The 15,181-nt window shown below is 39.7% G+C and overlaps 1 protein-coding gene across 1 annotated transcript in view; it reads right to left on the reverse strand.

Annotated features, from left to right (window-relative positions):
- Agk (acylglycerol kinase) overlaps positions 1 to 15,181 on the reverse strand; it is a 75,414-nt gene that overhangs the window by 27,622 nt on the left and 32,611 nt on the right. Inside the window, exons 5-8 of the mRNA XM_057779297.1 lie at positions 11,537 to 11,612; positions 6,278 to 6,370; positions 3,903 to 3,935; positions 1,995 to 2,089 (exon numbers count right to left, since the gene is read on the reverse strand). Of these exons, the coding sequence (XP_057635280.1) occupies positions 1,995 to 2,089; positions 3,903 to 3,935; positions 6,278 to 6,370; positions 11,537 to 11,612 (297 nt within the window). The remainder of the gene's footprint in view (positions 1 to 1,994; positions 2,090 to 3,902; positions 3,936 to 6,277; positions 6,371 to 11,536; positions 11,613 to 15,181) is intronic.

Here is a 15,181-nt window from a genome sequence, read left to right on the forward strand (position 1 = left end):
ACCCATTATTTTCCTTTCAGTAGAGATGATGCCTGGGGAGTGGGCAGCAAACATTTTAAAAGTGAGGTTCTACTTGGAGGAAGTGAGAAGGACGCTCACAAGTCTAGCAGGTTTGTTCTGAGAGGATCTGGATTGTGAAGGAAGCATCGCAGATGATGCGTGCATTGTACTTAATCTGAGCAGCACCTGGCACCCGAACTACTGCAATTCAAAAGGACTGTTTGCATTAAATTGCTTCCCTGAATTGCTTGGCAGAAGACAACTGAAATACAACTCAAATCTCTCACTCCCTGACAATAACTAAAGTCCTCAGAAAGAAGCACTGGGCCTGGCATTGAGGATTACTGACCTGCAATAGTCCACATTCCAAGGAGAAAAACATTTTTCTTCTTTAATAATTATGCAACAGGAAATTATGACAGCAGGGCAGAAGGCAAAGCTTTGTTCTTTTTAAACATGTTAAAAAGTCTGCAAAATTCTGAGCCCAGGGCAGAATTACTGATTACCTAAGAGCCCTAGGGCATGATTATAGATTAGATTTTGCTAATCTTTAAAATATAAACAGAAGCAGCAATAACAGTAGTTTAAGAACATGGAAAAAACTTGCTCCTAAAAATCAGAAGGCACTCAGATCCTGGGGGTATCCACATGTGAGTGCAAATTGGCTTCTGGACAGGAAGGGTTTCTGCAAGGAAACCTGTCTCTGATCACTGATGTGCTTCTGGAAATGCTGGCTGAAGCAGTTCAATCATCTCTACCAATACAAGGAGAGACAAGCTCACTAAGAGTCAAGTCTTGAACAGCATAGGATTTACATCAGACCAGCAAAAAATGCTTCATTCATTCATCCTTCATTATACATCACCCCTCAGAACTTCCATCCTTTGACAGATAGTATGGCCCACTAACAGGTTTCCCATGTTTGCCAGGCCTCAGGATGGTTGGAGAACAGCTGAAGGATCCTATAAAGGTGTGACACCTGAGAAATGGTAGAATGAGGGTACGTAAATATCTACATGCAAGTCTGGGCTTTCCTATATGCACCCAGGATTGTATGAACAACACAGAATTCCTAAAAGATATCATTGTTGGCCCTCAAAATTACAATAGGGAAAGTCAATCTATAAGACCCAGCCTAACAAAACACTCTAAAGCAGAAAAAAAAAATTAACCCAAATAAAAAAGTCACTTTATCATTATTATTGACTTAGGTATAAAAGAAAAAAATTCTGAGAAATTTTTAACTAATTCATTCAGCAAATATTTGCTTTCTGGTGTCTTCTGTCACAAACCTTACACTGCATACGGTGTGATGGTTTCTCCAACACTGTCCATTTACTTATGTCTTCTGACAACCATTTACTTAAGATTATACTATTAATTACTGTGAAAGCCAGGCCTCAGATCAGGCTTTGCTCCCTAAAGCTTTTGAGAAAAAAGAACTATTAAAACGACAATTTGCCTGACTCCTAATGACACTGTTAGACTCTCAGCAATTCAGTTTAGATGCCAGGACTTCGCTACTTTCCTTATCTGCTACATCCCGCACTACCCACCACGCCAGGCAGTCAGAAAAGGACCTGAGTCCACTTCCTTGTTTTACTTACACCACAATTCAGTTACCACAGGACACTTGCTCTTTGTCAGCACGCATACTTAAAGGAAATGATCAGTGCAAATCTGCCCTCCCTTCACGAAAGGGACTTACAAATGCAAAAGCAGAAAAACTGTACGGGTCAGAGATGCCATCTCCGTATCAGCTCCAATGACATTAAGTACTCACCTCCACCCTGACTTCGGGAATTCCTATTAGATTAGGAAGGCACCACAACACATTTGGGAAACACCCCAATTCTCTGAAAGGCTGGATACTCCCTCCCAATAACGTGAAATTTCAAGCTACCAAATTTGCAAAGTCAACTGTATCATACATGTGGATCTCTGTCCTAGGCTCTATCACCTACAAAGGTTAGCGTTCCATAGTGACAACCTACTGGACTTTGTTTCCACTTTCGGCAAACAGGGTGTGACTCAAACTACTGGTCTGTCCCAGCGGGATAAATCCAATTGGAATCTTACTGAAGGTAGCCTGGTAGAACAAAAAGAAGAGAAAGTTGTACTGTTATAGTCAGAAAATTAGGTTTAACAGAGAGGCATCTGTGTGTCCTCTATGACAAAGCAACTGGCCTGTGTCTTCCTCCTCATCTCCATGCCCCTTCCCTATGCCAGTGAGCAAGTACTACAAGTGAGCATTTTCTAAAACAAAGCAGTCCATGAAAACACAATGACGCAGAATTTAGAAGATATCCTTGGGTGCTCAGTACTTGCAATTATTTGTATGAAACTGGGCTAAGACAGCGACAGTCTTACAGCTACTGGATCAATTAACCAGTGTGAGAGTTGCTGAGCTATCACACTACGTAAGACATATACAGACAAAATTCAACTAAAGTATCTACTATTTCTACAGTGACGAGTGACCAGTGACAGGGGGCACTGTTTCATAAGCTACATCAAATACAAATGAGGCAAAGAGAGTAAGTCAAATAACTGTCAGTTAATGACATACTAAGTGATTTAACTAAATGTCACATATATAACAGTTACTTAAAGATTCTTAAAGACTATTTTCAATAAATTTCTAACAAAATCCTATAAGCCTACAACCCAGATTTAAGAATATTTATCATTTTGTTTCTGATGTTTTAAGAAATAAATTGGATCTCAAAATTAAAATGAATAAATAAGTAAATAAATAGGCATAGAGACAGATGAAATTCTTTGAGATTCTGTTGTCCTGCCTGCTCTTTGAGGAAATCATTATGCTAGGTTGGTATGACTTTCTTACTACATTACTTTTTTCTTACTACACACTTACATCCCAAATAACACACAGTGACAGTACTGTTTCCTGCATTCTAAAACCATGTAGAAATATACACCAGAATCTTACTTTGTAGTTAACATTTCTAAGATCTAAAGATGTAGATACTCATATATCTAGATCATTCCTGTGTATGCATACACGTCTTTCTGTGCACAGGTGTGTGGATGGTGCTGAGATGCACAAAGAGGTCAGAGGGCAACTTCCCATCCTGCTCCCTGGGCACTGTCCACATTTGTCTTAGACAAGTCTCACCCATGGCTTGAAACGTGCAAAGTCGGCTCTCCTGGCCAGCCAGCACCCGGTTACCAGCAGCACCGCCGACTACAACCAACTGATTTTATATGGATCCTGGGGAACAAACTCAGGTTCCCGTGCTCACCCTTAACTAAATAAGCCTAGTCCACTCATTTCAGTGCTATCTAGTTCCTCTTAGATGAATACATCACTATTAATTTATGAAAGCATTCGTTAACGAAAAGATTCTACAGGAAATTTTTCTATAGTACAGACTATTGTTAAAAGGTACTGGGTACTCTAGATTACCAACACAGCAAGTCCACCATGGGGTCATGAGAGTGACCTATGACAGAGGAGTCAGTATTGCTTCATCTGCTCAAAAATCCAATCCCATCACAACTGCACTGGACTGAAACGATAACACAAGAGTTGAGCATGGTGGTCTGTGCCTGGAATCCCAGAGACTCCAGAGACTGAGGCAGGAGAATAACAAGTTCAAGGCCAACCTGGGCAACTTATCAGGACCATGTCTCAAAATAAAAACTAAATGAATAAAGGGCTGGAGGTGTAGCTCAGTGTTCCAGTGCTTACCCAGCATGCACAAAGCCCTGGATTCAGTACGCAGTACAGCATATATTTGTATGTGTATATTGATACACATTATTTTATACATTATATAAATATAATGTATAGATATAAATAGGTATACATGAATCATGAGGAGAAAAGACAAAAGAATGACAGCAAGTAAATCGTAAATTTATTGTTACAAGCTCACCTCATCTGTCCTTCGAAGGACTCCAGTAACAACCTATGAGTGTAAAAAAATTATTATAAACAATATGCATTTCCTTTATCATAACAAAATTAGATTCAAATTTCATGGACCACAAACTTACTTGTTTTCTTCCAGAAACAATGTTAAATGATGTCCTAGATCTTAACAACACATAAATTTCTCAAATATGATCAAGGCTAAATTGGATTTTATTTTTAACCTAGAAGTAATAATAAAAACTAAGATAAATTATAGAAATTTCATATTACATTAGGAAAACTGTGTTTCAAGGTCTACAAAACATAGCTTTACTAATGTTTATATGTTGAAGGTTCAATAGAAATCTGAGCTCTTTTCAATTATACAGAAAAGTCTATGTTACCCCTTTGAGATACATAGACAAAAAGATGCCTTATTATATTCAGAAATCTATACTCGAGTGTTTCTTCCTAAGGGCTATGAAGACAAGAGACTAAACAAGTATCATTAAACACTTCTTTATTTTATTTAATCCACTTTTGAGACAGGATCTCATTAGGTAGTCTAAACTCACAGCATTCCTGCAGCCTCAGCCTCCTGGGTTCCTAGAAGCAGGTGTGAGCGGTCATCCCTACCCAATTCGTTCTCTAGCCAATGTCTACTTTAATGTGTAAGAGTGCACCAAATATACAAAATACTATCTTTCTTTAAAAATATTTTGTAAAAATAAAGGTTGACACATCTCATCCCTTTATCTTGTCTCACCCAGCTCGCTGGGTTTTAGTATTAAATGTGTGGTCAGTTGTCTACCTCATCCATACAGAACTCTTTACATCTCATTAGTAAGCTATAAAAACAACTACAAGATCGTTAGCAGAGACTCATAAAAAAAGAAGATTACTGAGGCTCAAATGACAGCCAAGTCAAACACAGGACAGTCTCTGCTGTTCCTTTCTGATCCCTTAGAATGATGAAGCAACCAAAGAGAGTTCAGTCAAAGGCAACTGTAATGTAGTGTGGGTGTACAGTACAACATCTGGTAAAACTGATGAACCTGCATTAAAATTACAATCTAAACTAGGCCTGTGTGCTGACTGCTCATCCTCCTCTTCTCCCGACTTCAGGAAACCTCTCCACCTTTCTACTCTCTCTACACTTGCATGGCCACCAGTCAAACAGGTGAACTGTAAACTATGGTCTTTTCATGCTTTCTTTCATAGAATAAAACATAGTAATAAACACTATGTTTCCTCCAAGTCTTGTCATAACAATAATTCTTTTTTTTCCACGCTAAATAAGCCATTACTTGGATATGCAACTCTACTTACCCACAGACTAATTAAAAGGCACCTTTATTTCTTCCAAGTTTTGTCAATTATAAATAAAAACACTATAAACGTCCAAGTGCAGATTTTTTTTGTATGTACAATAGCTGTGAACTCCTCTGGATAACTTCCAGTGAGCACAATTGCTGGACTACAGGGTAAGAGTAAGTTCAGTTTTCTGGGAATCCACTCATTTTCTATTTTGGTTATCTAGATTTTGGTTATTCTAATATGTAAAGTGACTAAACCAATCGGCATTCACACCATAAATGAATGAGTTCCTATCGCTCCACCCTTATCAGCATTGCCTGTGTTCTGGATGTTGGCCATTCTAATGGGTGTAACATCTGACTAAGGATAAGCGATATTAATATTAGAACAAAGACAGGGCTAGGGATAAAGCTTAGGAGTGCGAGCTTGTCCAGCATACAAGAGGTGTGTTCTCTAGCACCGGCTGCCAAAAAAACCAATTTTAAAAGCAACAGAAAAATAGAGACTCATACATGTGAACAAGCAGCACCTCGTCCTATAAATGCAGTACTACGAGTTAACTTTCTACACAACAGGGGTGATGTGAGTGGGCAGAAAGGTGTTTTCTTGTGAGACGCTGTCATCTGAGGAGACCTTGTCCTCAGTGAACCCATGAGGCCATCAAAGAGCTGCTGTGCACTCGGATGCACAACATAACAGGTTCAGCCCATCCGTACCCATTCTGCCTCCTGTCTTAGTCAATGTCAGAGATCTAATCTTGCTGTGTAGTCCAAGATTAACTGCAACTCAAGATCTCCCACTTCATCCTAAGTGCTTACATTATAGAGTCTTGTTTGTTTAATTTTGTCAGACAGAATTGATTGCATATAATCGCTTCTTTTTGCTGGGAGGAAGGTTTACCAAAAACAAGGAAGGAAACGTACAGGAGCAAAGCTTAGGTCTGTATTAGCTGTGAGCGAGCAACAGCCCTAAAATAATGAACTCCAACAGTTTCCTTAATTATTGTTGCCACTGTTCTAGACTTAATTTCCATTCTTATCCCCTTAAAAATGTCCCTGGATGGGGAGGGGAGGATCCTACCTCCTGTAGTGTCCCATCTCCTCCAGCAACGATGATCACATCTGTGCTTTCCATCAGTTCCAAGAGCTTCTTGGCCTGTCCCTCATAATCTGTCTGAAATGTAAAAGAACGCTTTGGTAAATCTGTCACTGTAGGACCATAAGTTCAAAGGATGAAAAGTTGAGATACGCTGTCTAAAGTTTAAATTGACTCTATTTTCTCAAGAAAATTCTATGAAAGCAACTAGGTATGGATTTTTATACTTTTATACTTTCTGAGTCAGGGTCATACTTCAGAAACTATCTACTCTGCTCCGGATTTTAAAAATAAATTCAAGCCCAATAACTTGTTTCAGTGATACAGCTAGTCAGCCAGCAGGCTCATTTCCAGTCCAGTGTGGCGTCTGTGACACTGGTGACAGACAGGAAGTCAAGTGAACATGCGAATGGGGAAGCAGATGTAATGGAAAGAGGACAGACTGCAGAGCCCAAGAGACCCACAGTAAATCTAGGCTCTGCTTCTTTTCAGCTGCATGGCCTTAAACTCACTGGATCTTAATTTCCTTATCAATGAATTCCATGCATCAAGGGAGGGGTAAACATGGCTTCCTGCACTACTGCTGCACAGCACAATCTAAAGCAGCTAGAAAAGTGTTTGCAACTGGAACTCTGCTAAGGAGATGGAGATTGGTTTTGTTTGTTTTGTGTTGTGTTCTGTTGTTTTGTTTGCTATGATGGTACATAAAAATGCAGGCGCATTTTGGAGTTCTCCCAGAAGAAAAACTTCACCTTCCCATTTTTATAAGAATGCTCATCTCAGATACACTCATACATGTAAATGTACAGTTCAGCCACCACCAGGTGTGCATTGATATGTACGGCCCTGAAGACAAATGCTAAAAGATTAAAGGGCATAAAGCAAGAGAAATAGAAATACTACCTCCAATCCGAAACACACTAGACACACCAGCAGGCCAAATCTAAATACTGAACATCAGACGGGATTAAACACCTATAGTATAATTTGAACTATCTGGTCTTTGTTCCCTGTTCTAGCAGAGAGCTCTGAAGATCACAGAAGATCTCCGGTACTCACAGGAAGCGCCCCTCACACACCAGACTATGTGCTACAGAGGTAGCTTTGGGAGGATCCCTGGGTTTCTTTGGGATGGGAGCTGGTCACCAGAGAGCAGCAGATGATTTAAGGGTTAGAACTGTGAGCTCCTTACCCTGACTTCCAGGGAAGAGAGAGGAGCCCAGGATGAGCTCGTTCATCAGGGATCAATGATTTCATCTGTGGTGTTTGAAAGAAAACATCTGTGGCCTTGTTGGAGGAAATGTGTTACTGTCAGGGTGGGCTTTGAGGTCTTTTTCTCAAGCCTCACTCAGTGTGACAGTCAGTCTACTTCCTGTTGCTCTGAGACAAGATGTAGGACTCTCAGCTCCATGTCTCCTGTGTGCCGCCATGCTTCCCTTCATGATCATAATGGACCGAACCTCTGAAACTGTAAGTGAGCCACCCTCAACTAATGTTTTCTTTATAAGAGTTGCCTTGGTCACGGTGTCTCCTCACAGCAATAGTAAACCTTAGACATCATCCATGAGCTCCACATAGAACTCCTACACGTACATTTATGTCAAGAGAAATTATGCACAAACACAGTAAAATGTTAGTAGTCTGGATGAAGTAGTTATGTATTGTTTTTGTAACTTGTTTCGCATATCCAAAATTTTTCCAAATAAAATTTAATATAAAAGATAAGAAATCAGCCTTTCAAAAACTAATATTTTCAACTAAACTATAAGAAAATATTAATATTTCTACTAAGATTAAAATTTCTAATATCTATTTTCTGAATATGTTAGATAAGTCGTATAATAGTTTTTATATGTAATTCCTGAGTATCTTAAATTAGAAAAATCATAGGCTTTTCGTATTGAGAAATTTTTAAATTTGATTGGTCTGAAGATGTCATTATAGGTACGAAGGAAACTGTTCTTCCTTGTTAAAACATATACATTCAAATGTTTAGGGAAAAAACGTGACAGTGTTTTATTTACATCAGAGAACGCAGCTACTCTGTGAAGATGGTTGGTGGAGACATGGGCCACACAACAGTCACCTCAACCTAACATGTGAGTGGGGCCATCAAAAGTATGCTCTACCCAATCCACTAAGGATTCCTGAGGAGACTAACACCGACTGTTGACCAACAAGATCCTGATCAGGAAATCAATATCTGAGCTAAGGCGCTGGGTATTAATGCACAGCTAGCAGAGAAATGGGTTTACACATATATGCAGTTGGGCAGGAGAGAGGGCTCAGTCACTAAAGGCTGAGGTCCACATGCAAAATGTACCAACATTATAACAAACGTTTATGGACCAAATTGTCTTTAAACTGTCTTGTGTTTATTCCTTGAGAGTTAATCATCTCAAGATATAAACATAAAAGCAGACAAAACTGTCTATAGAAATGGGCAAACGCACAATCACGCTAGGAGATGTGCAACTCTGTCACAGGATAGCTTAAAGTTGTTATTATCAACAAAAACAAAATTAAAAAAATTAAAAAGGGGGGGAAGAAAAGTTTGCAGTACACAGTGAACAGACTTGGATGCAGGTCATAAACAGAACACAATTTATCAGTTGATATGGATTAATCTTAGGCATGCACAGAACACTCATAAAAACAGACACAAACACGAATCCCAATAAGCTTTAAGATCCTGAACTTATACAGAATACATCTTTGACAACAATGCAGTTAATTCAGAAATCACTGACAAAATGATACCCAGAAAAACTTAGATCTAGAAATTAAATAGCTCATAGGCCAAATAAAAATCATGATGGAAACGAGAATATTGATGGAAACGAGAATATAGTTAGAAATGATAATGAAAGAACTGTGTCAGAGGTCACAGGTCATGGATACACAAGTGAAGCAACAGAGTTTAGAGCTTTAAATACATACGGGGGGGGAGGGATAAAATCAACCAATGAGAGCGACACAACAGGGAACAGAAAAACTAAATACATACATACAAACAAACATAACTGAAGGAAATAATTTTTAAAGAAAGACAGAAATGAACCAACCTTGTCAGTGAGAAGATCAACAGGCAAACTGGGTCTTGAGCAGGAACTAACTAAACTGAAAACCATCTTGGAGACTACAGAGCAGGCGCAGCTAAGGTGGGGGGTGAAGTGGACACCACACAGCCACAGAAAGTTAAGAGATGACAGGAGCACATTACGGACAACTGGATGACAACTGATTTGAAGACCAAGGAAGAGGAACGAATTCCCTGAAGAATGTACACTGCCCAAGAGAAACAGAACTTCCGCACTTGCTGTACTATTCAGAAAGCCATGCGGTATCTCCCCTCAGCAAAGCTCCAGGCCCAGAGTTTACCCGAGAGTTTCAGCAAAGGATAAGGAACTACTATTGGTCTTAGAGCATCGCCCTCAGGGCTCTCATCCCTAGACTGCGGCACGTTATAGATGCTCATGAAAATGGTTTGTCCTTTCCCCTAACCCCAAAGGCAAACAACTGCAAGATCAAGCCTGACAAGTTAGAAAAGAGAATTCAAAACTGCATGGCCAATTACAGGACATGACCTTCTAATCGCTAAGAGACACTCCAAGTGTAATTTAGGAATAGATTACTATCAGTCCAGTCAACACTCTAGGATGGAGAAGGAGGGGCGTAGGAGTTGTCACCAATAATTAAGGAGCTAGTGCTAACTGGTGGCTTCTCAGGAAGGAAGAGATAAGTTGTCATTAAGGGGTGGTCCCTGGTAGGTCCACTACACTCCAATGGAAGATAGCAAACAATCCACCGAATTATTATTATTATTACTATTTTGTTTTTTTTTCGAGAGAGGGTTTCTCTGCAGCTTTGGAGCCTGTCCTGGAACTAGCTCTTGTAGACCAGGCTGGCCTCGAACTTATAGAGATCCGCCTGTCTCTGCCTCCCGAGTGCTGGGATTAAAGAAATGCACCACCACCACCCAGCTACTGAATTATTTTTTTTAAAGACATAAAAAAGAAGGGATTGGAGATCTAGGAGGTACAATTGAGGGACAGATCTGAGATGAGGCGGGGAAGTAGTAGGGGATAAGAATTATCAAAATACATTATATGAAACTCTCAAAGTATCAATAAAGTATTATTAAAAACAGTACTTTAGCAAGGAGGGATATATGAGAGGGTCTAGAGGGAGGAAATGGAAGGAAGAAATGATGCAATTTTATTAATTTCAAACATAGTTTAAGAAGAAATAAACCCAGGTTGAAACACTGGAGGGGCAGGGGCTGACGAGATGGCTCAGCAGTAAAGTGCACTTGCTGCTCTTCCCGCAGATCTGGTTTGAGTCCCAGCGCCCACAGGGTGGCTCACAACTGTCTATAGCTCCAGTTCCAGGGAACACAACATCCTCTTCTGGCTTCTGTAGATACTAGGCGTGTATGCAGTGTACATACGTACACACAATTCTCTTTAATTAATTAAAATAAATATAGCAGAAGGCTGGTTTGGACTAAATGCTCACCGCACACAGGCATATATATGCCACCTGAAGTTCACCAAAATACCTCCTATAGATACGAGTATATGTGCAATGCGTAAACATAGAAACAATTCTCCTTAATTAAAAATAACAGAAAGGTAGTTTTGAATAAATGTACTCCCCCCCCCCACACACACACACATACAAACACAAACGCCATTTGAAGTTTACCATAATGGAAACCTGAGACAGTATCTAAAATTTACAATTTCTCCTAAGTCACGTTGCCTTTTTTTTTTCTTTATACCTAAAATCTCAAAACTCTAATGATTTACTTTTTAAAATTCCCAGTCACTAATAATTCGTTACAAGGAGGAAAATGTTTACCTGCTAGTGGAACTACGAAGAAATTAAACCAGTTAAGCTGTAAGGCTTTGTATTTTGGGGAACAGACTCTGACAACTAAGAGATAACTCCACCTGCTGCCTCTCAGATGAAAAGTATAGGGTCCCCACACACCCATGTGAGCACGTGCTCCACACACCCATGTGAGTTGTATTCCACACACTCATGTGAGCCTGTGCTGAAATGAAAAGCAGACAAAGTCAGGAGAAAACAAAGCTTCTTTGAGTAATTAGTAAAACAAGACATTACATTGCTTTTCTTCTTGTCTTAAACGAAGAACTGAGTTCTGTTTGGAAGGTAAGAGCAAAGGATACATGAGAAGTGGTGGCCTTGTGCAAATAAAGACTTGAGAGGCATTCTCACCTTGACAACAGTCACATCCATGCCAGACAGGTGTAAAATTGGGGCAGCATTTTTCTCAAATAGAGTTCTGGCTTTGCTGTAGACAAAGAGGGGGGAAAACCACAATTATTTAATACACATTCTACAGCTGAGAATAAAATTTAACCATGTGCCCTAGAGAACACAGACTTGATTTGTTCAAGAATAGGCAGTTGAACAGTGAGTTACCATAGGTAGAAAGACAGATTGTCCCTTGTCTCATACAATCAGCTTGTATACATTTGGGATGCTACATTCTCTAAGCAATCAACAGTCAAACAACAAAGCCTGACCCCCTCAGAACTCCCATGGCAGGCCCAGCAGAGGAACAGAATGGACAGACATAGAGCTGGCCTGCAGACCTGGCTCTCAGAGCACATGCGCTCTCCTGCAGTTGACCATACATACTCTAATAAAGGGAATAGAGGTATTTACTGCAACATTATTGATAGGGCCGAGAACAACAAAACAGACTCACTTAACCCTTTACTAATCAGCTTGCTCTTCTGGGAAGAGACACACCATTCTTAAAGTGTAACACTACGGGTCATCCCAAATCAAGAAAGATAAAGAGTTTTTTCCATGACAGCTGAGTTTTTGCTAGGAAAAGAAGCATCAAAGGTATCCCTTAGGATGGATGACTAACAAGGAGCTGGTCTACATCTTCTGAGCACAGAAGCCATCTCTGTTCCTCTAGCACTTGATACATCTCTCCATCAACAATGCTTTCAATGCATGATGAGGACAGCTTTCAAACTGTCTTTAGCACAAGATAAGAAACTTGCAAAAACAGATACCAGTCCTTAGTAATTCTTGAATCCTCCAACTTCTAGAAGGGGATATTCAAAGGTATTTACTAAGTATCTGGTGAATTAGTGTAAGAATAAAATCTGAATAAATCTCCACATGTAGGCAGGTGAATTCTGAGGAAAGGCAAACATGATTGTGATATCGTACTGACTGTAATATCTTATAATTAGAGGAATCATTAAGCAGCCTTGGACGGCTTTGTGCATTTCTCATGAGCATCATTCCATTAGTACAATCTTGTCCAATCCAGGTCAAGATTCAGAAACAGTCTAGGGCTCAAAGGCAGAAGTAGCAGAACGTCTCTTTGCATGAGGGTAGAGTTTAAATCAAATAAATGTCAAAATATATCAACTAGTTGGCCTGTCTTTTACCCTGGTATTTTCAACTATCACACACGCACACAGTATTAAAACATCTCACTACTACCTACTTAGCTCTTTTCCTAAAACAGTTTCCTTAAAAACGAGTGATGTATACCTTACCTTTCTTAAGGATATTTATATGAGAACTTAAGGGCTGAACACAGAACAAATTCGCCATCTTTACTGAAAGCTCGAACCACAAATTGCACACAAAAGGAAGATTATCAGCAACTTCAATGGAAACAGAAAAGATTGCACAAGATTCCACAAGAACCATCAAGGCTCTAAGTGGGAACAAAAGCAAGTTCAATATTTGCCACCTTTCCTGGTGCCTGAATAATTATCAGAAGCTACATGGAAATGAGTCCCCTCTTTCCCCTCCACCCCTTCTGCACCATAACAAAAGGAGAAGCTGGGGACATTATGAGCGATGCCTTTACTGCTGGAATGATAAGAACAGAACAGCGGGGAGTGGATCAGACCATCTCCTAAAAGCAGAACTCTGATGGTCTCAATCTGTCAGATCAATCACACCAAATCTGTAGTCGCTATGAGCTCCAGAAAAGGGACTCGAACATCTGCTGTTTATTACATGTTTACATGAGGTCACAGGTTCAGAAAACCTCTAAAATAAGCAAAGACTTTTCTTCCGATTGAAAAACACATGTTGCCAGTAAGAAATACATTATTTATTATATAATTAAGGGTGCACTAGCACCAAGCATGAATAAAAACTTTATGTACTTACAGCAATTTCTAGACTCAGACCGACACAAGATAATTACTCTTTAATGTATTATTTATTAACACTAAACACACAGTTATCTTATTTCTTAAGGTTCTCCTGAAGTTTTAAACCAGTCCTACAGAACAAGATAGCTGTGCAATAAATTATACATTGTGTTAGTGCGTGGACATGATGACAAAAACTGTGCCATTAAATAGTAAAAGCTTTGAAGCAAAAGGAGCTGGAGAGTTTCAGAGCAACTGTGTCCTACATGCACGTGGGGATCTACCTTGTTATAGGAAGAAATGCACTCAGAAAAGGTCATCTGTGGCAGCATCTTAACCTGCCCTTATAAGCATTATACTTGCAAACAAGGATCTGCTTTAACTTTGAAAATGTAAATTGGGGCTGGAGCGAAGGCTCAATAGCTAAGGCTGCCTGAACAAGCTCAAGTGTAAAGACCTGGAGTTCTGATCCCAAAACTCACATAAGTGCCCAGTGGGTGTGATGGCAGCCAGGCCTCTGAAGACAGGGCTGGGATCCCCACAGCAGACATATTGGCAAGCTCTGAGTTTGATTGAGAGATTTTGCCTCAATGAATAAAATGGAAGAGCAACTGAAGACGGTCCCCACATCAACCTCAGGCCTCTATAAACATGTGCACACATGTGCCCACACGTATGCATGCAAACACACACATAAACACACACATGAACACACGTATGTTTATGTTCATGTAGTTATATATAAAATGTAAGAGGGACCTAAATCATCTATAAAAAATTAAGTTTGTCGGGCTGGAGAGATGGCTCAATGTTTAAGAGTACTGGCTGCTCTTCCAGAGGTCCTGAGTTCAATTCCCAGCAACCACATGGTGGCTCACAATCATCTATAATGAGATCTGATGTCCTCTTCTGGCATAAAGTCATTCGAGCTGTCATATACATAAATAAATATATAAATATATCTTTAAAAATTAAGTTTGTAAATATAAAATAATGTGGCCTGGGGAAAAAAACAAAACAGCAGAAAAAACCAAACAACAAAAATCCCACTTCTAAGGAAGGAAGAACTTACAATAGTCAATTCTATCTTCAGGAAACTGCCAAAACTCTGTCACCAGAAACTGAAGGTTTCTAAAGGACAAGCACAACAGACAGCTACCTTTAAAGGAGGTGAAGGGGCCGTGGAAGAAATCTTGGGAGAAGTGAGAGTGCAAGGTGGAGAACATTCTGAACCCAGCCAGACACTGACAGCAGCAGCCAGTCCCCAGGACTTTCTATAAACAATTAACCCTCAGAAGCACCATCCCACTTAACACAATAAAAAAGACATCTGTGTTCTACATCCTAGTTCTTACAGTCTGTATTTGGTTTTGTGTCTCTTTTGTTGTTTAGTTTTATAGCTAAGTAAACTGAGGATTTAGGTGGCTGAGTAACTCAGAATATTTTAGAAGCAGAACAACACACACACAGGCACACACATGCCTACACACACACACACACACACACACACTGAGCTCTCTGCTTCCTTCACCAAGTCACAGTGACTGATGGACTGGGTATTTCGGCTCTGCTGTTTAAGGACCTAGCAATATGATTTATTACTAATGTAAAACCTGGTGTTTATGAAGAAGGGGAGAGGCCTGAACCAAGCCTAGCAGTAGTCTATTAATCAAGGTTAATCTGCTTAATCAGGCACAACTTACAGAATGGGTGAATACACCAC

This window comes from Chionomys nivalis, chromosome 1, assembly GCF_950005125.1.
Source record: "Chionomys nivalis chromosome 1, mChiNiv1.1, whole genome shotgun sequence".
Classification (NCBI taxonomy): Eukaryota; Metazoa; Chordata; class Mammalia; order Rodentia; family Cricetidae; genus Chionomys; species Chionomys nivalis.